The sequence below is a fragment of the Ascaphus truei genome, chromosome 10 (assembly GCF_040206685.1).
Source record: "Ascaphus truei isolate aAscTru1 chromosome 10, aAscTru1.hap1, whole genome shotgun sequence".
Taxonomy (NCBI): domain Eukaryota; kingdom Metazoa; phylum Chordata; class Amphibia; order Anura; family Ascaphidae; genus Ascaphus; species Ascaphus truei.
This window is the reverse complement of record NC_134492.1, coordinates 48,275,019-48,300,764: the sequence shown is the minus strand read 5'-3', so window position 1 is coordinate 48,300,764 and position 25,746 is coordinate 48,275,019. Positions and strand designations below refer to the sequence as shown.

The window sequence follows — 25,746 nt, the reverse complement described above, 5'->3', positions numbered from 1 at the left end:
TAACCCATTATTTTTATGTATATATGATGGGGGAATGTGCATTGGGTGATGGGGGCGTGTGGAGGGGATGATGGTGTTTGCAGCAGATCATGGGGGATGTGCAGAGTTTGATGGATGATGCGGAGAGTGCAGGTGGTGATGGGGAAGCATCTGAGGGTATGCTTTGAATGATAATGTGCAGTAGAAAATGGGTGCGAACGAACACAGACGGGGGTTTTATGAATATAATGACACTGAGCTTTCAATCTAATCATTGTTGCCTGAGATACTGTACAGAGAAATAAGTGATTGATACACAAACGTGCAAATTCCATTAAATTCTCACTACATTTTGGAATGATTCTTGCTGAGTAAAGAAACCGTGCTAACTGTGGAATTATATTGCTAACTTGTAAACTACCTTATTAACACTTTTAATGACTTACAGTATAACTGCTGGCATATAAAGGATCCTTGATAACCAGACATTCTATTGTACATGCAAATCATTCCCTTGTTCCTTGAAATCTTTCAAGAAACTGTTAGCAATGAAACAAGATGTTAAATATCTTAATATGGAAACTGTTACTATCAAAAAAATATTGCCTTTCTAGTCACTTCTTTTGATGTGGCATAAAATACTACTGAAGTTTAGCTGTAAAATACTGTACTGTACTTAGTATTTACTGTAGTACTTGGATATAGCTAGAGATGGGCAAATGTTATTGGCGAATTTCAGTGGCTCAATCTCAAAAAGGCAATTCGTGTTTTGTGGATAATTATTACCAATACACTCTACGGATTCCGCAACCCGTGGACAGATTTGTAAAATCCAATCCACGGATTCAGCAATCTGTTGGCGGATTCTTACAAATCCGGATTTACAAATCTGTCCCTGGGTTGGTATCCAATGGATGTTTTTGAAAAATCTGCATGGATTGAAACCGTCCCAATTCCGTTTTGGATTTTACACCGCTAAATAGATTTTGAGCGTAACGTCAGCAAAAATCCTGGAAACGGATTTGTGCGAATTCGCCCGTCTCTAGATATATCACCACAAAAAAATGGTGTTTTCACACACAAAAAAAATGTTTCTTACATTTGACACAGACTGTTAGTCAAGAAAACGTATGCCACCTAAGATTTGGTTCTATTTCATATTTATAAAAATGGGAACAATTATGCACAGTGAAGCAGAATTTGATACAGCGTTTTATAATGTGTATCATGAAACATACATTCCTACTAAAACTACATAAATTGACATTCAGATGTAACCAGAGTTACTGTCCCCAGTGCCACAAGAATAAAAGTAAAACTGTGTAACGCCAGGGACAGTAAAAGCTACGGCTGCCTGCTTGGGTTCTCTTCTGCTTATTGGAATACTCCACAGAGAATTTCTAACTGCTGGGGGAAGTCAGAATCTAGCCCACAGAAAATGAAGCTCTTTACCTTGATGAATCTAACATACAGCTTACAGTACGTTTACCTGTAGGTTCCTGCATACGGTTATGCCTTGTCGTGGCATGCAGGCTTATAAATGCTTTGGCCAAAGGGTTTAACAAAATAACCCTTTTTCATGAGATTATTATTTTATTTTAGCCTAATTGGTAGGAGCGCAGGACTCGTTCTTTTTGTTTTACAGTACGTTTACCTGCCCACTGAACCCCTTTGAACACTTATATATCCTTCCATACCTTAAGCACCAGACTGTAAGCTCTTTGGGGGAAAAGGTCTGTGTTCATCAACAGTAATAAAACAGTGATCACCTACAGTGTTAGGACACAATTACTAATGTTAACATATAAAGCTACAGATGTAGCCAAACTTATCGCTCCCTTTAACATTGGAACCTGCTGAATCATAGCCGCGGTACCCCCCAGCAGTGGGAGATCTCTCCATGGGAGGGTTCCATTTTTGAAGAACGGACTCTCCAAAGGCAGCTGTTTTGCTATTCATTCTGAGACACCGGGTATAATAAATCTGACTACATCTGTATAAACATTCCCAATAATTTGATCAGTTACTGGTGCCAATACCTACTGAATAAAATCTTGACAGTTGTGACACTGAATTAGGTACTTCAGAAGATTTCAGATTGCAAGTGTTCAGACTGTAATACCTTTTACATTTTTTTAAAACAACCCAGATAGATTGTAGCATTTTCTAATCAGATCTGCTAGATTGATACAGTATACATTACCCATCTGGTCACATCATTTGTAAATATTATTGAAAAAGCTAAACAAAAATCCCTTTCCTTTTCAAATTTAATTTCAATAAAGACCATCTGAACACATGCACATTGTTTTGTATGACACTTTCACAAGCTACATAAAGAATCATCAACCAGAAAGTAGATATAAATCCTGGTACTTCCTTGGAGATCCTATGAACAGATATGATGTGTGTGGAAGAGCACACCAAAAGAGATCCTATATATGCACACCACTAAATGTAGAGAGTATATAAGAAATGATTGTAAGTCAATAAAATGTAACTTTTAATATAGCAATGTACATACATGTACCATACATTATAAACATTAACACTCCCAATGATTAGAGTTTTAAACTATTTGATTGGTCAGCACACTCAAGGAGTAAATAAGATTGTTAATATTCTAACATAAAAATATAACCCCACGGTCGGACCGTGTCTCCCAGCTAGTTATAATAGAGATATAACAGCCAATATTAGCAGTATATCAAGAAATAATTAAAACCAAAACCTAATCCATAACCAGAACATAAAGAGTGATCACAAATACTTGTTCCAGCCTGGATGTCAGAGCAGAAGTGGGGCAAAAGGAAACACATATATTTAGCACCCAAAAATACTGCTCTTGCAAATATTGCTTCCTTATACAAAGCAGGTTTACAAAGGCCTTGTATGTGCTGCATGCCATAGGGTGCAGTATAATTGTTTCGGAAATCTCCTTCCTCTAATCTAAAAACCCTGTGTCATGTCCTTGGGATAAAAAAAATCTTGTGAAAGTTCCTTGTATTGACTTTTGATATTTCTTAAAAGCAATCTGATTCCCTCTTTGACACTTCTTTTCTGATTTAAATAATCCCAATTTGGATAGTCATTCCTTGTAAATCATGCATTTCATCCCCATTATTTATACAAGGACATATAGCTTTGTTCCCTTCCACATATACAGCGTTTTATGCAAGATAATATATTGGTAGCCTTTGCAGATACTGCCCAACATTGAGCACTATTGCCTGTGATCTGCAGAAGCACTCCTACAGTATATCCTTCTCTATCAATGATTGTCCTAATTTTGAACTGTTTATAAGTAGTATGCGTAGCTGCTTCCCACATGACTTAAATTACGCCTGTCTTACCTAAAGTTGGCGTTAGTTCCCTCCAGACACTGAAATATGAGGCTGAGAGGGAACTAATTTACTAGATTTCCAAGCACTATATACTGTATACTGTATACTGTACAGTATATCCCCTTAAACCTTCCTCCAAATAATATATGGCGAAACACCTGTGCTTCAAAAGGAGCACACCTTACTGTTAGATACCTGGTTGATGTGCTAATAAAATAAGCAAAGTATATTTAAATGACTCACACCCGACATCTACTAAAATATTTCCGTAAAACCTACAGTATACTGTCAAGCCTAAGGCACCTTTTGATGAACTAACTAATGTTAGTTCAAAAAGGATCAGAACCCACAACCTGTTATTCAAGGCAACTCTAACATTGAATTATCTCAGATGTTGGATAGCTCCACTGTCACACAATACTTTAGAGCTGTACTGCTCACACCTGTACTGTAGCTAGTCACACCTGTAGCATAGTCATGGACACTCTCCTGGCTTCCTAATAAAGCAGGCCACTTACAGGCGTGAGCTATCCAGCAATAAAAATTGATTCTTGAGCAGGGGTAGTCCACACAGGATGCCAAAGGACGAGCAACCCTCTAAGTGAAAAAAAATAAATACAATCCAAATTTATGTATTTTACAACCCCTGAGAGAAAGAGAGGAAAATTAATGGGTGTGTACAGTACATTTAATTAATAACATTCCTCGAGGGGTCACATGCTTAAAATGAACTAAAAGCAAATAGGAACAGGAAAATCCAAAACTGTGAGAAATAGAGAACAACATAAATGGGTAAAGAAATAGAAATGGGAAAATAATAATATAAATAAATAGATGTAAGGGAATCAGTACAAAATGAAATGTGATGTACCTAAATTAATCAATGATAAAAAACAGGAATATAAAAAGAAAAATATAAATAAGAATAATTTTTCAGTAGAGGGGATTTTATTAATGTCGCAGTATATTATATACTTTCAGTATATTATACTTTAGGTCCATATACAGTATATACTCCATATATACTCCAGTAAGACCAATGCAGCTCTTGGAGGTGGTCAAAATAACTAATGAATTTGCCCCACGGGCTTTCCAAAAGGTCATAAAGTGAGTTGACATCAGAATTTTTACCCGATTAACCCGCTTCAAAGACAGTGGGGCCTATGCAGAGAGCTGCGAGAAGCCCTATCTCGCCATGTATTTGCCAAATATGCCCATAGCAAATCCTGAAATGGCGAGAAACTGGCCATATGATTAAAATCCGCCGATTTTTGGTTTCTTTAAAAAAAACTCGCCAGATGGGTGGCAAGAAGCAATATTTCTCCAGTTTTAAAATCCGCCGTATTCTAGTAGCCCCGATCAGCATCTCGGCGCTGATCGGGGCTATAAAATGGAGAGTTTTTCTCCAAATCGCTCCGCCAACAAAAGTTGGCAAGAAGCTGGTGCTGAGCGGCGAAATGGGGTTTTTTTTTTGTGTTTTTTCTCAAAAGTCAGATGATTTTTTTAATGTTCAATTCATGGCCATGTATGTATATATATCCCTCTGGAGCTATATACATACATGTTTATTAACGGGTTGTTTTTCAAATGTTTATTGCATTTGATCATGTATTATACAACTCTTTTCCCTGTTTGCTTACTATTGTGTGTGTGAAATGTTATGTTCATTTACTTTTCTCATTTAACATGATGATGATTGCATGGGTATATGTTGGGACCCTGCCTTAATGGTTTAATGTGGCTTATTTGGTGCATTTAGATTGTGTACAATCGTGTTAGTTAGAAATAAATTTGTTTTTGCAATGGTTTTGTGTTTGCATAGCAATCTTGAATAGTGTTTTTTGTTTAGATTTGCTTGTAATGTTTTTCGGATGGCATTAATTGTGTGTTGGTAATGTATTATTGTCGACTTGCTTTGTTTATATAGAATGTTTACTTTCAATCGTGTATTTGTTTTGGACCATTGATTGCAATTGTGTACATGATGGAAATATTATTTGCTTCATGTACACATTGTTCAATTGTAAGTTTTATAGCAATTTACTCTTTACTGCTTTGGATAGGTGCTTGCTGTATTCTCTGATGATATGTGTTTTTATTTTCATTTGGATTTTTTTTTAATTTGGCAGTGATGTCAATTGCAGATCGGATGTTTTACATTGCTACATGCATATCCTTTCCCATTTCTCTGTAGATTGCTTAATCATACATATATTTTACATATATTTTTACAGATATATGTAACATTATATATATATATATATATATATATATATATATATATATATATATATATATATATATATATATATTTATATATATATAAATATATACATGTATATGTAAATGTATATGTGTATATATATATATATATATATATATATATATATATATATATAAAGAGAATGATGAAGCCACTGTACAAATGAATGGGTAAAGGGTGGCTTAACCCATTAATTACTTTAGCGCTTATTAACCTTTATTGTTATTAAGGGGTTAAGTAACACCACAATATATTTGCTATATGTTGTGGGTGGGTTATGTATAGTTTTTTTAATAATTGTTATGCTTCTTGCGGGTGTGTATTGTTTTGAATGTGGGTATTGGGGGTAGGGGGTATTGTCCCTAAGGGACGGACGGTAGGCCTCCCGGTGTGTGGGGGGTGATGGTGGTTATGCCTCACAGGGGTGGGTAGGAGGGTGGGGTGTATTTATGTTAAAGTATTTATGTATCTTGTAATAATTTTTTTGGGCACAGACTTGATACTGCAGGAAACACCCGAGGGCCACCGCCAGCCTATAGTACCATTCCTGTGCCTTAAAAATTACTAAGGGTTATGTATAAAAGGGGGTTTAGGTGTTGTTGGGAGCACAGAGCCTGATTGTGCTGTGTATTGCAATGTTTATTGGGGGCCACTGTCCCCAATATACACATGCTACTGTGACTTAACCCCTTCATTGCCTTAACAGATAGCCGGTAAGGTAATGAAGCAGCATTACTGTATTTTTATTAATAGTGTACATGTGCAGAGGGTCTCTGGACATGAAACTTGTTGGTTTTATGTCCGGGGACCCCCTGCTTCCCGAGATACAGGCACCTTTATGAGGTGCCAATATCTCCTATGAATGGAAATGTCCCGCGTCACGTGATCGGGCTATCTCCATGCATAGGAGATACCGGCACCTCATAAAGGGGCCTGTATCTCGGGAAGCAGGGGGTCCCCGGACATAAAACCAACGCGGTTCATCCTCGGAGACCCTTTGCACATCTACAATAGCAATCCTATTGATATGTACACATTTTTTTTTTTGCCGCCGAGATTTGTGCAGAGAGAGGCGGATCTCACTCTCTGCTGACAGATCTCGCCAGCGGAGCCCTTCTCGCCAGTGCTCGCCATCTCTCTGCCGGATTCCTCTCCCAGATATGCGCACTTTCCTGCATACTGCGAGGAGAATCCGCCAAAAACATGGAGAGTTTTATGTCTGGCGAATGGCCATTCTCGCAGTTCTCTGCATATGCCCCTAAGTTTTCACAGGGGTAACGGAGTAACCTGCATACGGCGAACATAAACGGCAATAATGTGGCGACTTTATTGCCGTTGCGGCTTTCATTAAAGTAGCTCTCTGCACAATCCGCACTGACTGACATTACCAACTGCTAATTCTTAAGCACAATTTTTCACTTTTAGGTTTTTGCTGTTACTATTCCACATGCATCTGAAAAACATTACATTTGTTATTAACATACAGTAACTAATTTTTTTATTATTAATCTAAAATTTGTACTTGCTTCCATATAAAGTTACTTTTATGTTTGTATATTTATTTAATAGAATGCTTTTCTAATATTGCACAAAGACATTACAAAGATTTACACCAATAATAACGGTTTAATCTTAAAATGAATGAGTACACAAGTACAAATAGAAAAATATTGCTTTTGTATTTCAATTAAACCTACTTGCAAGTGATTTAATTTATATCAGTACTTCAACATGTGCTTCTTTAAATACATTTTTTAACGTAAATACTTAGAATCATAAAACGACTGAGTAATGTTTATTTCTTTTTAGTACTGACAGTAAAGATAAACTAAACTGAAGAATTATTTTAATCATCATCTCGAATAATAAAACAGATCTATGGTATGCTTTATCAGTAAATCTGCTTTCTGAAGAAAATGTTGTCTAAATTGGGAAAGATGCAATACTGTATATTGAAGATGGCACATAAGAAGATCATAAAAGGTAAGGGATACTGTATATGGCCTTTGAAAGGTCACCCAGTACATTAAAGACACAGTAACTTTGTCATTACAGTATGTATGTATGTATTTATGTATTCATTCGTGTTTTTGTGTGTGTACATATTGCTTTAACTCTTTTGTTCTTTTTGATGACATGCTTCATTGTTCAGTCCACTGGTACCTTTCTCTTGTGAACACATTCTTTCTGTTTAACCGCACTCTTTCATCAGTTTGACGCCTTTAGTTGTTTTCTAACTAAAGCAGTAAACTGTAAACAGTATGTATTGTGTGGTACTTAATCTTTTCACAGTGAGACCTCCTTGACTAAACTAGCAGTGCACTGAACACGTTCCAACTACAGTGTATGAAGCAAATGTTAAAATGGTTGAGATAGAGTTAAATGAGTGTTTTTAATTGATCACACTATACGTGTTGCCAAGTAGAGCTGTTTTAAAAATAAATATATATTCTGATGTATAATGTAAGTTCAAATTGCTCCTCCAATTTGAAAATGATGTTAACAGGTTTGTAAGACCCCCAATCAATGTAGGGAGTCAAGGTGTGTGAAACATTAGACTATCGGCACTTGCAAAACTTTTGCTCAGTGGGCTACATTTGCAAATATTTACCAAACTTTAAAAAAAAAAAAAAACAATTATTTAATATAAATGTTGGAAATATTTGTAGTAATTAGGGCACAGACTGGACCATCCTTGTCTAAAGTAATCCACTCCAAACAGAACCCATTGACCCGACCAGGCCCAAACAAAACGATGGGTTCCTGTGGACCTTCTCAGGATGACCTTTAAGAACCTGCGCTGATTATACCCTACAGTAGCGGCCGGGCTGACTCTAATGCGGCTGCCCCCGCAGTGCCCCCGCAGTTTAAAAATAGCGCGGGCGGCGCGCGGGCTGTCTTCGGCCCAAACCGGCCGGTCTTCCCGCGCCTCGGGCGCTTTCAAAAGTAAGCGCCATTAGCGCTTATCTATTGAAGCGGCCACCGCGCGGGATACTCCATTTTTAAACGGAGAGCAGACCCGCGGCTAGCCCACTCGGCTCCCGGCAAGCTTTAGAATGAGCTTATCCGGGACAGTATGTGTCTGAGATGGATGTCTTTGCTATGTTTTCTAAATAAAAGGCCCTATTATTCATTATGCTACACAATCTCTAATTAATTTCTGAGTCTTCGTAACATACGGACCATAACTGTCCTTTGCTACAGTACTTGGCTTGTAATTTCTTCTTATGGTGACATTCTGAAACAAATTAATTATTGCCGACACTCATATAATTATTATTTTGCAAACTCTTAGATCTATGAAGATTTATATCCCCCAAGCAGTTTTTTCTTAATTCCTGTTATTCTTTTCTTTTTAACAAATCAGTGCAAGATTATGCAGCATAAAAGTTTGCTGCACAACATCAGTCGTTTTTTCCCTTGCCCGTGTATGTATGTTTGTATGTATGTGTGTATGTATGTATGTACAGTGGCGGCAGAGTTTATCCTCATACGGCCAGCACCGCGTTTTAAAAAAAACGCGTGCGCCGCGCGGCTGTCTCCGGCCGAAACCTGGCCGGGTTTCGGACGTTTTTTCCTGCGCCTCGGGCACTTTCAATAGTAAGCGACATAGCGCTTATCTATTGAAGCGCGGGAAAGTGCGGGAAACTCCGGTTTCAAACCGGAGAATAGACCCGCTGCGGTCCCGGCCAGCTCACGTCTTTAGTTAGAATAAGCTGTGCTGGGACAGTATATGTGTGTGTGTACAGTATGTATGGACTTATGTCTTACATCCAATCTCAACATACTGTATATTGTTTTTCTCCTCCCTTTTTCTGTCTTGTCTCAATTCAATCTCGTGGGCACTAGAAATGTATACGGCATTGTTAAAATGTGTCACTTCTTCCACTGTAATATTGCCAATATCCATCCTTCCTCTGTCAATCTACTGCTAAAACTGTAATGCATGCCCTTAAAGCAAAATACTGTATGTCAAATTCAAAGTCCGCTTTTAATGGTGTATGGACAGCTTTAATTTGTAGTTGCATATAATGGTGGAACTTGGTAACATTTTGATCCGATGAGTTTGCAGTGTATGGTACTGTGGGGCCTATGCAGAGAACTGCGAGAATGGCCATTTGCCAGATTTAGAACTCTCCATGTTTTTGGCGGATTCCCCTCGCAGTATGCAGGAAAGTGCGCATATCTGGGAGAGGAATCCGGCGATGGCGAGCCCTGGTGAGAAGGGCTCCGCTGGCAAGATCTGTCAGCAGAGAGCGAGATCCGCCTCTCTCTGCACAAATCTCGCCGGCAAATAAAAAATGTTTACATTACAAATCTATTACTATTCTAGATGTGCAGGGGGTCTCCGGAGATGAACCGCATTGGTTTTTTGTCCGGGGACCCCTGCTTCCCGAGATACAGGCCCCGTTATGAGGTGCCGGTATCTCCTATGCATGGAGATAGCCCGATCACGTGACGCGGGACATTTCCATTCATAGGAGATACCTGCACCCCATAAAGGTGCCTGTATCTCGGTAAGCATGGGTCCCCGGACATTAAACCAACACGGTTCATGTCCGAAGACCCTCTGCACATGTACACTATTATTAAAAATACAGTAATGCTGCTTCATTACCTTAGCGGCTATCCGTTAAGGCAATGAAGGGGTTAACTGACAGTAGCATGTTTATTGGGGACAATTACCCCCAATAAACATAGCAAAACACAACACAATCCGCCTCTGTGCCCCCATCAACCCCTAAACCCCCCTTATATACATAAACCATAGTTATTTTTTAGGCACAGGAATGGTACTATAGGCTGGCGGTGGCCCTCGGGTGTTTCCACAGGGGTCCCCGCTTGCCTGCAGTATCAAGTCTGTGCCCCAAAAAAAAAATTTAAAAACACAAATACTTCAACATAAATACACCACACCCCCCCCACCCCACTACCCACCCCTGTGAGGCATAAGCACCATCACCCCTACACACTGGGAGGCCTACCCTCCGTCCCTTGGGGACAAAACCCCCTACCCCCAATACCCACTTTCAAAACAATACACACCCGCAATAAACGTAACAATTATTAAAAAGCTATACATAACCCACCCACAACATATTGCAAATATATTGTGGTGTTACTTAACCCCTTAATAACAATAACGCTTAATAAGCGCTAAAGTTATTAATGGGTTAAGCCACCCTGCACCCATTCATTTGTAGAGTGGCTTCATCATTCACATATTATATTTATATAGGGAACCCTGTTAAAAATGGTTTTTGAAGCAAAAAGTGGCACTGTGTGCTCATTTGCATGTCATTTCCCAGAATCCCTTGCTGCAGTGGAAGTGCTGTGTGCTGGGTGATAATGGGGAAAGGCGGGGTTGCAGACCTGCCTAAGACATGCAGATGAGCATACAGTTGTATTTACATTTGCATATTTGCTTTGCTGTGGAGGGTTTTTGTCACTTTTTTTACTCCCCATAACTTAACTCAGTATTATGGTTGGCCTATCCTTTAGCTTCTTTGCATACCCAGTTAATCAACCCCACACTGATGAGACCCATTAAGGTCGAAACAGCTGTCTGTGGGTGGTTTTCTGGGTATGCACTTTAACCCTGGCTATGCTCAAAGCTGTGACCATGCAGCAAGCTTAAGCCTATAGGGAACCATGTTAAAAATGGTTTTTGAAGCAAATAGGTGAGACAGGACAGGGGCTAAACAAGAGAATGAACCTGCATCGCCACAGCATCACACGCGGAACAAGAGACAGTCCTGTTGGCGAACATTTCTCTGACTCTGGCCATAAGATGAACGATCTGAGGGTTGCCATACTCAAAGGTAATCTTAAAACCCCGAAAGAGAGACGGTTGCATGAATACAAATTTATGCAACTGTTCGGGACACTTAGCAGTGGCCTAAACAGAGATCGAAATTTTATGAGTCATTACTGACACTAGCGAACTCTCTTCCCATGAGCGCTAAAGGCCATGTCTGTACATACTGTGCTATATGTATGCACACACAGCTGTTTCTCACACATACTAATACTCCTTATTTTTCCATCCATATACACCAATAGGGACCACATAGTATCCACACACACTTTTAGTTGTGCTACAAACTCTCACATTTCCACACCCACCCACACCATTTATATCCCTCTCACTCCACACACACCTTGTGTAGAGCACTGTTTATACTGTTGGCTCTCCATTCATTTTTATTCACACTGATACACATACACACTCTTTCTTCACTTGCTTTCAGTTACCCTTTGACACCTCTAGCCATAAAACACATCCACACCAGGGGAAGGACAAGCACAGATAACATTCCAAGAGACATTTTAAAGTTATCCTTGCTTCATTCATTGTAACATCGCCGGAAGAAGAGATAAGTGTATCTCGAAAGCTCGCACAAATAAAAGCATTTCGTTAGCCACAGAACGGTATCATCTATTTATTTTTTGATTATTGAAGCTCGGCTAACACGGTACTGATACCTCTACATGGATATATATATATATATATAAATATTTCAAATACATGTATGATTAAGCAATCTACAAAGAAATGGTAAAGCATATCCAAGTACTAATTGAACACTTCCGATCTCTAATTGACAACATCACAGACAAAATTAAAACAAAGCCAAATGACCATTAAAACACATCTCATACGAGAATACAGCAAGCACCTATCCAAACCAGTAAATTGCAATACAACATACAATTGAATAATGTGTACATGATGCAAATAATATTTCCATCATGTACACAATAGCAATCAAAGGTCCAAAACAAATACACCATTGAAAGTAAACATGCAATATAAACAAAGCAAGTAGACAATAATAAATTACCAAGACACAATTAATGCCATCCAAAATACATTACAAGCAAATCTATACCAAAACCCTATTAAAGATTGTTATGCAAACACAAAACCATTGCAAAAACAAATATATTTCTAACTAACACAATCATACACAATCTAAATTCACCAAATAAGCCACAATAAACAATTAAGGCAGGGTCCCAACATAAACCCATGCAATCATCATCATCTGAAAAGACATAACTAATTCTACATTACATTTCACACACACAATAGTAACCAAACAGGGAAAAGACTTGTAGAAGACATGAAAACATGCAATAAACATTTGCAAAACAACCCTTTAATAAACATGTATGTATATAGCTCCATAGGGATATATATACAAAAATGGGCATGAAATGGACATTAAAAAAATAAATCTGACGTGAGAAAAAAACAAAAAAAACAGTTACAACTTTAATCAAATACATTTCTTTAGTTTACTTACCATTAGATGACCAATGACGACTTCCGGGGGAACCGCTATGTCTGCAACAAATCCAAAGACAGGAACCAGGAACCCATAAAATTAATAAACCTTTGTAATCCAATGTGGTGTCTTCTTTCTTGTCTTTATAATCCATAACGTCTGTGGTCTTCTTTTCTGTGTCTTCTTCACCGTCTGCGGGGTCTTCAGGGTCTTCTTGCTTCTTCTTCTGCGACACACCGTCCATCTTCTTCAGAGGGGAGGTCCTCTCCCCACGGCGTCTAGCTGGAAAATGAGACGACATAGGCTTTTATAGGCCTAAGACGTCACATTTTGCATCAAATGGTTCTCACGGTCCTGATTGGTCTGTGAAAAGCATGTGATTTTGGATAAGGATAAAAAAAAAAAATTGTTTATTTAGTTTCCACGATCTCATTGGCTCTAGTCTCATGTGACCGCGCCATGTTGGTTTTGTTGACGTGATGTTAAAGGGAAATGAAGCGCAGCCATTCTGATTGGCTGGCTTCATTTCCTTTAAATAACGTCATTATTTTTTTTAGCCTTATCCAAAATCACATGCTTTTTACGGACCAATCAGGACCGTGAAAACCATTTGATGCAAAATGTGACGTCATAGGCCTATAAAAGCCTATGTCGTCTCATTTTACAGCTAGACGCCGTGGGGAGAGGACCTCCCCTCAGAAGAAGATGGCCAGTGCGTCGCAGAAGAAGAAGCCAGAAGACCCTGAAGATCCCGTAGATGGTGAAGAAGACACAGAAAAGAAGACCACAGACGTTATGGATTATAAGGACAAGAAAGAAGACACCACATTGGATTACAAGGGTTTTTTTTTATTTTATGGGTTTCTGGTTCCTGTCTTTGGATTTGTTGCAGACATAGCGGTTCCCCCGGAAGTTGGTCATTGGTCATCTAATGGTAAGTAAACTAAAGAAATGTATTTGATTTATGTAGTAACTGTTTTTTTGATTTTTTTTTAAATGTCAGATCTATTTTTTTCCTGTCCATTTAATGCCCATGTATGTATATATATATATATATATATTATCCCTATGGAGCTATATACATACATGTTAATTAAAGGGTTGTTTTGCAAATGTTATTTACAGTTTTTCATGTCTTGTACTAGTATTTCCCCTGTTTGGTTAGAATTGTGTGTGTGAAATGTTTTGTATAATTAGTTATGTCATTTAAGATGATGATGGTTGCATGGGTATATGTTGGGACCCTGCCTGGTAATGCACAGGCTATTAAGAATTTATATTGGTGTTAGTTACCCTTGAGATGTGGTCTGCCGTGTAGTGGCTCAAGGGCTTACAACACTTTGGCCAAAATGTTAAACTAAAAGACCATTTTATTCAAAAGATATCTATACATATATAATTAGGCACTGTACCGTGTATAAGTTTCACTGGATGTGCACTGAGCTCTGTCTGTGTTTCATGTTCTGTCTCTGGTTTTAAATACTTTTTATTTTGACAAAGATCTACGCAGAGACTGATACATTGAAATAAATCCACTATTTTTTTTTTCAAAAGCTAACTGGAGTGCCGTTTTTCTGTTCTCATAAGCTGCAGCTCCACGCAAGTGGACTTTTACATGCACCCATGGCCGTTGATCCAGTTTTTGTCAGGGCACCTACTGTACTTGTTCTTCTACATCAATTCAACTCTAGGCAGATCCTCCTCATCTACAGTAAGACCACCTTGTCTTGCCCCATGATAATTAAATCATTCATGGTAGGCCTAATATATTTTTATCCAATTTACACATGGAAATATTTATTCATATTGTCTAGAGATTTTTTCTCTACCACAACTCATACGCAAAAATTCATTACTTTACCATAGACTCTCAACTAATTTCTTCACTTAATTATGTAAAAATTGGCCCCATTTCATGATTCGAATAATGAACCTTTTACGATCAGATGCTTACTGCTTCCCATAATTCATAAGTAATCTGCCACCAAATGAAAGTAATTTTCAACCCCCTAACTCTCTCAGACATACAACCAGCCTTAGTTAAATATTTTTACTTAAATGTGTGCCCCGACATTTATATTGTCTGGGAGGCACCATACGTCGTCTCGAGGGAAAAGATAATTAGCCAAAAACAAAAAGAAATCAATAAAAAAAACTCTCAAAGGTCAACATAAAACGAATTGTACATCCTTAACATTATCACAGTTATCTTAAGTTAGAGGTGAGCTTAACCAACTTCTTAAACATCTCACAGAGAAAAGCTTGAAATGGACTGTTATACTAATAAAAAAAAATCAACAATGCTAACAGAACGCTTGCTAAAACACTGAGGAAGGTTCAGTCTAGAAATTGAATTGTTTTGATTAATCTCAAAATCTAGCAGACTCTGAAACTGAAAATTGCTAAGACATCGACAAACTATTACTCATTCACTCTCCTAATGGTAAACTAATGGATAAAATAAAGGAATATATTAACTAATGCACCATACCTAAGATCTCTGGCAGTGATTGAGAATCTTTAGAAAAACGTATTTCATTGAAGAGATCATTTATGCAATGAGATCCCTGAAGGCATCCAACTCCCCAGGACCATATGGCTTTACTAATCAATATTATAGGAAATGTAGTGTCATCCACACTCTGCACTTACTAAAATGTTTTAATGATATTATAAATGTGCCTTCTTCTTTCCTTCATGCTCCAGGGCACTATTGTGGTAATTAACAAGGAGCAAAAATACCCTAATCTACTGTACTGTGAGAGCTACTGCATCATATGTCTTCTTAATGCCAAGGTTAAGTTGTTTAATGTGTGGCGTCCTTTATAAACTGCAGTACTAAATGTGTTATATATTGATGGCAGTGTGACTGTGGTATGCAATATGTAGGGAAGACTATAAGGTGCCTCAAAATGAGAATTTTTGAACATCCAAGGGATTTTAATATCACAAAAATGTTCCTAGATAAAGGCAAACCCCTCACATATCTCTCGGATCATTTTTTACATACAGTATACATCATTGTGCCCCCATGCTTTACACTGCTCTACCATAGAGTCCATTAAGGATGATGTCAGATCCAACAATAAGGATTTATGGAGGGAAAATATTGAATTTTTAAATGTAAGTACCCTCATGGCTTTAATGATTTGGTTGATATTACTCCTTTCTTGAGGTGAATATATCTTTTCAGATGCATGTCAGTTTCAGGAGTTTTTCTTTTTACGTTCACCAATGTTTTTTGTAACTTTTTACATATACTTTCTTATATATATTTTATGGGGATGTGTGGTTAGTACCCAGGGAGAAGAAGCGACTCAGTGAGTAAAGACACTGACTAGCACTGAGTTTAAAGCATGGGAACCTGGTTCAATTCCCGGTGTTGGCTCCTTGTGACCTTGGGCAAGTCACTTTATCTCCCTGTGCCTCAGGTATCAAACTCATAGATTGTAAGCTCTACGGGACAGGGACTGTGTCTGCAAAAATTTCTCTGTAAAGCGCTATGTAAAACTAGCAGCGCTATACAAAAACAAACAATTACTATTATAATATATTTTGTTTCATATAACTAAGAATTTGATTTATGAATGTTTAAAAGTTGTATTTTATATTTAACGTTGATGTGTTTTCAGGACATACTTGAAAACAAAAGGTAACTCTCTCTCAATGTATTACTGCCTGGTAAAACATTTTATAAATAAATATATGTTTTTGTTCTTCATTCAGAGACACCACTTGGTTCCTAATTAATTATATTTATTTTTTAGCTGCCGCCAGTCTTCCTATTTAGAATAGCAGTGATTATTATTCACTTTATTATATGCACCTGTTATATTGGATGCACATTACATCTGAAACAGAGGGGTAGCCGAGCACACCAATGAAAGATGCAATAAAATGAGTGCAAATAGATAATTTTAATGATTGAGCACAGTCATAGAACATCCAACGTTTCGGTGACTAGCACCTTCATCAGAATTATTCCTCTTTGCGTTATATTCTGTCCTCCATTTAGACGGGGCATCCCAAGTTGCATATATCCTAATTCTTTTGTGTTTAGCTTTAATGCGCATTACAGCCACATTTTATTTTTTTTTAAGTATTTGTGTTTAATTAACACACTTCACATTCTTATTAGTATTCATGATTTCGTTTTTTTATATATAGATTATGGATTTTGTTTGGTTATACGTTATATGGCATTATAAGACACTTTTTGTTCACATAAGTCTTTTGTTCACCTTATCAGCATTTTTATATTCACACATTTATATAATTATTGTTTTTGTTATAGCTAATTGAGCATGCACTTTTGCACTTTATTTTAATGAGTATTGTGCTCTCTCTTGATGAAATCACACACTTACTTCCATTGTTTATCAAATTAGCTGTGCCATGGATTTTATCTCGGTGCATGACCGTTTTCATTTTCTACTATTTTCTGGTATACACCATTGTGATCGTTGCACCTTCAACTGTGTCTCTGTGTGTTTTCTCTCATTGGATATTTTCTCTCTTAATTTGTGCTTAATGTCCCAATTTCTCTTTCCACAGTGTTGTATTGTATGGAGGAATACTCATAAACTGTTAACAGCCACAAATGCATACTTTTGGCATAAAACTGCATTATATTTGACAACTTTAAAAAGATTTAAAAAAATTCCATGAGGTTCCCATTGTTCTCATTATACAGTAGTTTTTCACATTCTCAGCTCAGAGACTATAGCCCTGGATTTTTCTATAGGTGGAGGCTGTAGCTGTACCTCTAATGGGGTTGTCTTGTCACTTAACTTCCTGGTCACTCCTCCCATAAGATTCCTTTCCTCTACCTTTCTCCCGTCCTCCTCATCCGTCCTACTCCCAGCCTCATCCATCCTACTCCCAGCCTCATCCGTCCTACTCCCAGCCTCATCTGTCCTACTCCCAGCCTCATCTGTCCTACACCCAGCCTCACCTCTCTTGTATTACACCTTATCTTGCTTGTCTTACTCCTCACATCACCACTCCTACCGTTCTTCACACGCTCAACACTCCTCTACACTCCAAATACTGTTCCTCTCCTCTACGCTCCCAATACTGTTCCTCTCCTTTACACTCATTCTCCATCTTTCAAAGCAATATACAGCCTCACTCACAAACATACAGACTCATCATGCACAGTAGCAGCTAACAAAAATAATTAGCTAGGAAAATAACGCAACAACTCACAAATTACCAAAAATACACAAAATATATTATACAAACACACACACAGATGAGAACAATATGGAACTAGTTAAAATACTCATAACTCACAAACATAACACTCCCCCCAGTCATTTGGTGTTCCCCCAACTCCTTAGACCTGGTGTGTCTCCTCCCACCAGCATTGGCAATATACTGAATCTCCAAATAATGGAGGTCTAAATAGCTCTCAGTGGGAAGGAAACTATCACGAGCATTAACAATTCACATAAGATTTTAACTCAATTTTAAATTAAGTGTTACATGTACCACCTTATTTAAACAACAATTACAGTCAAAATCATTTTTAGATAACTTTAGTTTTATGGATAGAATTGTTAGTGAATAAAGCAACATTTGTGAAATAATACATGCGTTATTTTTTTTTAGCATGCCTGATATTTACTCACATTTACGGAAGTTTAGTGGTAGTAGGAAAAAGGGACATCATTCATAAAAGAACGATAGTACCAATCAGGTACTATGGCAAGGAAACTCCCATTCAAGTCAAGTAGAGTTTTAACGTGGTAGTCGTGCCCAATAGGCACTAACTTTAATTAATAGCCTCCAAAGTGATTGCTTGGATACAAGTTTGGATAAATCAATGCCCATATTTGTGTCGAGGAAACTCCATTAACTTTGATTTAACACACATACAGATGCAACTGTCGGTTCTGGCCCAGCGTGGGAGGAAAATCCACAAGCATCTCGCAAACAGTCTGCAGCATAGTCCATAGACACTGTAATGGCCCACCGGATTAACCCAACGGGGGTCCCTGCGTTTGAGTGGGACTCGAAGCCTGTTAGGGTTCACACAGCGAGAGTTTCATTCAAATGCAGGAACCCCCGCTGTGTTAATCCGATGGGCCATTACAGTGCCTATGGACTATGCTGAGGATTTTCCCCGACATGTTCATGGAATTCCTCAGAATCTGGTGCAATGCCGACAGTTTCATCTGTAGGGGCCTATTCACTAAACTTTGTTTAGTTTGTTTGTGTTGGCATGTTCCTACGTCATGGTATGAACATTTTGTAAAAATGGTACTCATTAAAGCAAATCACATTTTTAAACCGTTTTTACAAAAATGACATAAACGTGAGTTTGTAGTCTCTTTATAAGTGAAATCACCTTAACGTGTGATCTCCCTCCAGAGCCTGAAATGAGGAGAAGGACTTCCTAACTAATAGATATCTCCAGTTTTATATAAGTTCCCTCAAACCTCCTTCCAAATAAATTAGGGAGAGATGCCTGTGCTGATAAATAAACATAGCGAGGTAGCCTCATGGTTGGTCGCGCTGCCTTCACGAAATCAGCCACATGCACGTTTCTAATCCCGTGTGCTTGCAGAGTCCCAGTAAAGACACTAATGACCGATCAGGATTACACAGCGGGGCTGCCTGCTTCTGAATTGGGACTCCTGCTGTGTGAATCCTTCCAGACTGCATCAGTCTGTAAGAGAGGCGCGTTGAGAGTAGACAGAATCAGTCCCTCTCCCTGCGCACCTCTAACAGGCGATCCTTAAGACCAATCAGTTTATATACCCTTGTGATGAAGAGAGTAACAGCGTGAGATCCAACAGGATTACAACCCTGAACTTCTGCTATGCAGAACAGCAACTCTAACATTGGAATGACCCAGATGCTGGGAAATGCTGCTGTCACATTTCTATCATGTGTCTCAGATGTGTTTATGTATTTGCACAATTAACATTGAACTGGCAACCAGAAAGTGGAAATGGACTGCATTTCTTTTTTTCTTGTTTTAATATGTAAAGCATGGGACAATGTACTGCATTATCAATTCTTACCTAAGCTGGCAATTATTTGATGCTCCTGTTATAATGCTGTAACAATCCTGTGTGTGCCTAACATAATGGACACCAATCCATTTAAATGAATCCTTCAGTTAGTGTAACTCAACAGCTACAATGTATTCTTGTATTACTAAGGTAATATTATCTATTGTTACAGTTGACAGCTCAAACTGCTGTGAACATTGGCAAAACATTATCACAAAGAGGAAAGTGTTGGAAAGATCTTGCACTGCTTGGGAAGTGGGCTGCAATCTGCTATAAAAATCAAAGGATGCTTTAAAACTCATTTAAATGACATTAAGAGTTGAATTTTAAAAACAAATCACTATTATATAATACTACATCACTGATTTATGTAAAAGAAAACATATATGATTTCACATGTTTTGCTGCTTTAAAGGAAGCTTGGGGAGGGGGTTACAGGTGTGAGTAGTGGAGCTCAAACAGATGCTGTGACAACATCATTTCCCAGGGTCTGGGTTGGTTAAATGCTAGAGCTGCTGCCCTGGATAGCAGTGTTGTGGGTTCTTATCCAGTTGGATTTGATACTGGTACCCCCATCATCACAAGGGTAATTAAACTGATTCATCTTAAGGATATATTTTAAGATGTGGGACATTAGCATGTATCTAGCGTACCTCAGGTATGTTAATTTATCAGCACAGGCATCTCTTCCTAATTTATTGGGAGGGAGGATGAGGGGACAGATTCACCAACACCATCACTTTCAGACTCTGGAGGGGAATCACAATTCCTATCTCGTCTCCTTTTTAAGTGGTGTTAAATAAAATCGAGTGTTCAGCACGTGATTTGCATCGCGGAGCTACGTGAAAAGCAGCTACTTGCAAAACATGTGAGTTTCAGCATTTTTTGACCTACCACACGGCTTGACAGAGCAAGAGTGATAATGCTTGTAAAAAAGACGTGTACAGGCTATTTTGACAAGTTATCACAGCTTTGTGAATAGCTACAGATGCAGCAACAAGTATCCGAACACTTGCCGTGGAAAATCTGGGGCAATCGCCCAGTAATGCTGCAACATTTCTGTGACATTTCTGCAAACAGACTAATGGCCCACCGGATTAACACAGCGGGCGTCCTTGGCAGTCTCATTCAGTTTGAATGGGACTGCCAGGGACTCCTGTTTGTTAATCCGATGGGCAATTAGTCTGTTTGCAGAAATGTCACAGAAATGTTGCAGCATTACTGGGAGATTGCCCCAGATTTTCCCAGGCAAGTTTTCGGATACTCGTGGCTGTATCAGTCCACATGCAAAATTGCTTGTAAAGTGCACTTTACAAGCGTTAAGTCACTTATCGAAGTTTAGTGAATAGGCTCCATATGGATTTAAATTAAAGGGAATATATCAGGGAACATACAGTATACTACACTATGTACAGTATTCCGGAAATTCAAAAAAAATTAATAATAATTGAAAACCACGACAAAATATAAAACACAATTTGTCTTTCTTTAGTAGATGCATTTAGTTGACTTTATTTAATTTAAAGGCTTTATTTTTTGCTTTACACTGTAAAAAGTGATTTATTTCATGATAGATTTTTCTTTGCCAACACTTAATTTAACACCAAGTACAAATGGAATGTATACTTCTTGTCTTACAAAAAAAGATTAAAATATAAAATGAAAACACACCTGATTCCTCAAACTCCTTGTTGTAAATATTCCAGGTATCACTGATACGCAGCAGATTTTCTTCGATGGCTTGGATGTCTATATAAGGACAGTTGCATTCTGGAAATTTAGGACCACACTGGCACCAGCAATCATTGTCTTTGCAGATAAACTCTCCCTCAGAATTACAAGCAATGTAACTCAGCGCTGCCTGTACAAATCGCTCCTGTAGATATTCAGGCAGAATAACCTGAAGACCTGATCAAAAAGGAAAATAATATAGTCTCAATAATAGTAAAATCTAGTACTGTTTATTTTTTTCAAAACAAGTCTGAAGAGGGCTGTTGAATAAATCCATCTTTAAAATTCATAGAAAATTACAATTTTAGCATTTTAATATGCAGTACCAGGTTACAGTATGTTCTCTAGATTAATATTTTACCGTGCAAGTGTCCTTCTGGCATGGAAGAGATTACATCAGCTTTGCATTGTTAAGAAGCAATGAATAAAACCGGAGGGTTGGAAAGGACATTGCTTCAGGTAAGCAGACAGAAGAACAACAATATCATCATAAGAAGTCAATTTCTGATTCAGTAATTTTAAAAAGAGAATTATGATGAAAAACAGCTGGGCAAATTGCATAATGCATTAAAAAAAATGATCCGCAAACCTTTATGTTTTCAAAATTCTACGGCCCCATATTTCATTTGGCATACATTGGAGCTGGATGAGCATGTTTTTATGGCTGTTTTCTGCTGCAATATGTACGGTAGCAGCTGTTATAGAACCAGGGGGAAAATGGCGCATATGACCTTTCACCTTCTTGTGCCTGGCTATTTCAAAACAATGGCCATTTTTTTCTTCCGGCATATTGAGTACCTCAGGCTGCCAGGTGCCAGCTGGAGTAATAATGTCTGCTACATCTGTAATTTGTAAATGTGCTTAAAAGTCAAAAATTTTATGCAATATTTAACCACTTTACTGTTAGTAGGAGGTTTAGAGCTTTTAGATTAAAATACCTACTCAAAAAGTGTAAAAATGTTGCATCTGGTGGGATTTAACTCACGACTGGGCAGTTGATTTAGAGGGCTATTCCCTTTTTTTTTGGAGAGATCAAGCAAACAGAAGAGATGGTGGAGTATATTTCTATGTTAAACCAGATTTAAAACCTATTATAAGGGAAGATGTTTATGAAGGGAATGATATAGAGACCATGTGGATAGAAATTAGAAGTGAAGGAAAAGTACAAAGAAAATGTTTGTAGGGATATGCTATAAACCAGCGGTGCGCAAAGTGGGGGTTCCCCCCAGGGGGGGCACAGGATTGTTTTGGGGGGGCGCAAGATTTGTTTGGAGGGAGCGGGCGGTTGCAGAGGCCCCGCGCTCTTCCCCAAGGCATTTAAATTAAATGCCGGGGGATCGCGTGAGGCCCCTGCAACCTGAACGTACTATGATTCTTAAGGCTGCTGTGATGCGTCGCCATGGCAACGCGGTGTTAAATGACGCCGCGGTGTCATGCGGAGTGATGTCACACGCAGGTCTCAATGACAACGGGGTCACGTGACGTGACGTCACCCGCGGCATAATATGATGCTGCTGAGTAAGGTTCGGGGGGCGCGAGGGCAAGTGGGAGCTGTCAAAGGGGTGCAGCGCCAAAAGTTTGTGCTCCCCTGCTATAAACCACCAAATATCTGTGAGATTAATTATGCCAAAATACTTTTACAAATAGAGAAGTCATCAAAACTAGGTTATGTTTTCATAATGGGTGATTTTAAATATCTGGACATAGACTTAAACAATGAGATTAGCATTACAACGAAAGGAAACAGTTTTTTGGGGGTGTTAAAATAATTACATGACCCAAGTTATTGTGTAACCAACCAGGGGAGGGGCATTACTAGATTTGGTAATATCAAACAATGTAGAACTAATAGAAAATAACAAACTAATAACAAATATTCAAGGCTGGGAACATTTGGGGAACACTGATCATAACATGGTCTCATTTGAAAAAATTATTAAAAAAAACATATTTTTCTATTTCTATTTTTTATATATATATATATATATATATATATATATATATATATATATGTCTAAATTCTACATGGCAGATTTTAATGAATTGAGGAATAATCTACTAGTAATAAATTGAATTATATTTTGCAGGGAAAAAATGTGGAAGATAAATGGGCATTCTTTAAAAGATTGTTAGAAGAGCACACATAAGTGTTTACCTTGGGTACTAAATATAAAAGAAACACGTCTAAACTAATGTGGCTAAATAAACAGGTAGGGGAGGAAATAAAAAGGAAGAGATAGGCTCAGTGGCTCAGAATAGTGACAAATCGCTACTAAAGTACACTTTAGAAGCAAATTTGCATGTTTTGCTCTTTTGTAAGCAATTTTGACACATCCAAACCATGCAAAAAAAAAAAAAAGGCTATTTTAGAAGCGTTTTCATTCTGTCAGTACAAATATAGTCGGAATGACCAAATTTGTATTTTTTTGTACACTCACTGTGTTCTAGTAGCTCCGAAAAGTGCAAATGGCTAAATCGCTTGTAAACAATTCACATTTTTTGCTTGCTACCTCAAAGCAAGAGTTAGGAATTGCAATTTTCTTCAATAGTCTTGGAGGAGGAGGAGGACTACTTAATCTGGTAGTGTTGATTGTCCGGCTTCACCGGCCAATCACATGAACAGGTACTGTAACTCACTGGTCAGAAGGTCGCAGTGAGACTAAAACATACCAGGCTAACAAAAAATATTATAAAAAATGGATTTCAGTGCCACAGGATCTTAAAATAAAGTGCATTCAAACAGCAGAATTAATGTAAATAAATGCAAATGGGGGGATACCGAGCAGAGTACCCCATCTGATGCCCATTGGGAGTCAAACACTGAAACTCTCCCAGTGGACTTAGCATACATGTACTCTGCTCGGATACTGGAGTGCACCAGCACCTGGAACATGGCCCCGATGTTCAGTGGGACCTCCACTTCCAAACACTGCTTTTACTTCTAGCTATTTTAGCCAATGCCAGTAGCAGGTTAGTGAGGAGGTCTTTCGGCTAATTGTCCCAGGATACTGGGCACCAAAAAATAAAAAGGTGAGGGAAAAAGTGCAACCAGTACTGCAAGAGAAGGCCCCGCAAGGTGTATAAGAGGGGCTGCAGTCTGACGTAGCTAAAATAAATATTGTACATGGACTCCCTTTCACCACAAACGTGGCAAGTGGCGGGGAAGTCCATGAAGTTGACCAAGTACTCTCATGTGCTTAGTACCCCGTGGCGGATTTGCCTACTCATATCTCCCCGAGGTCTCTCTCGATTGCTTATAGTACCTGCCTCCACATGGTTTTTGGGCGGGCGATGAGGGCAAGGTAGTGAACTATATGAAGCATAAGAAAGTACAGCCCTTTCCTCTGCATGCTGCAGAAACATGTCTGGGACATGTCCTTCAACCTGCCGAGGTTGGGGATGAGAAGAGCCCTACAGGATGCATGGCTTTAGTCCCACACAAAGATCCGGAGAGCTGGGGGTGAAAGGTGGGCAAGGTTCTTTTGTCTGCAATACCTCCTCGATGAAGGTGCATTAGTCGAGGGAAATGGCATCTTTAAACTCCTGGATAAGATGGCCGGGGACTCGAGCGGTAGATAGACCCATATGGTGCACGAGCACCTCAGTCTCTACTCAGTCCCGTCGCTCACAGTTAAGGAGAACCCTCAATCTGGTCACTCAAGCCAGGATTTGTTAATGGTGGATATATGGCGACTCCAACATTTGAGCCACTGATAGATTAAACAGCAGGGGTTCACCGTGGAAATCAAACCCCACCACCGCCTTTCCTTTCCTGGTCATGGAGACCATGCTCCAGGCCCTTCAAATAGTAGCTAAAGGTAGTATGTCGGCAGCACCAAGAGTACTCTACCGCAGGTATTGGTGGGTGTTCATCTGGGAGCGGGGACACACTACTCCCTGTATGCCCTCTTCCAGAGGGAGTCACGCACTCCCCACAGAGACCCAATGCTTCAGCATCCAGAGAAAGACCAGAAACTTCCTCACTGACAAATTCAGGGGTCAGACTCATGGCTATCAGCCAGTGCCAGAATTGACTGGCTGCCAGCTGGTTGATCACCAACATTCTTCTCCTGGGAGAAAGCATTTTTGACAGATACGCCTATGACCCCAGATGA

General features: G+C 38.7%; 1 protein-coding gene across 1 annotated transcript in view; it reads right to left on the bottom strand.

The window, feature by feature from the left end:
- Window positions 1–25,746, bottom strand: part of BRINP3 (BMP/retinoic acid inducible neural specific 3) — a 642,890-nt gene that overhangs the window by 56,975 nt on the left and 560,169 nt on the right. Inside the window, exon 6 of the mRNA XM_075616874.1 lies at window positions 21,572–21,808. Coding sequence (XP_075472989.1) covers window positions 21,572–21,808 — 237 coding nt within the window. The remainder of the gene's footprint in view (window positions 1–21,571; window positions 21,809–25,746) is intronic.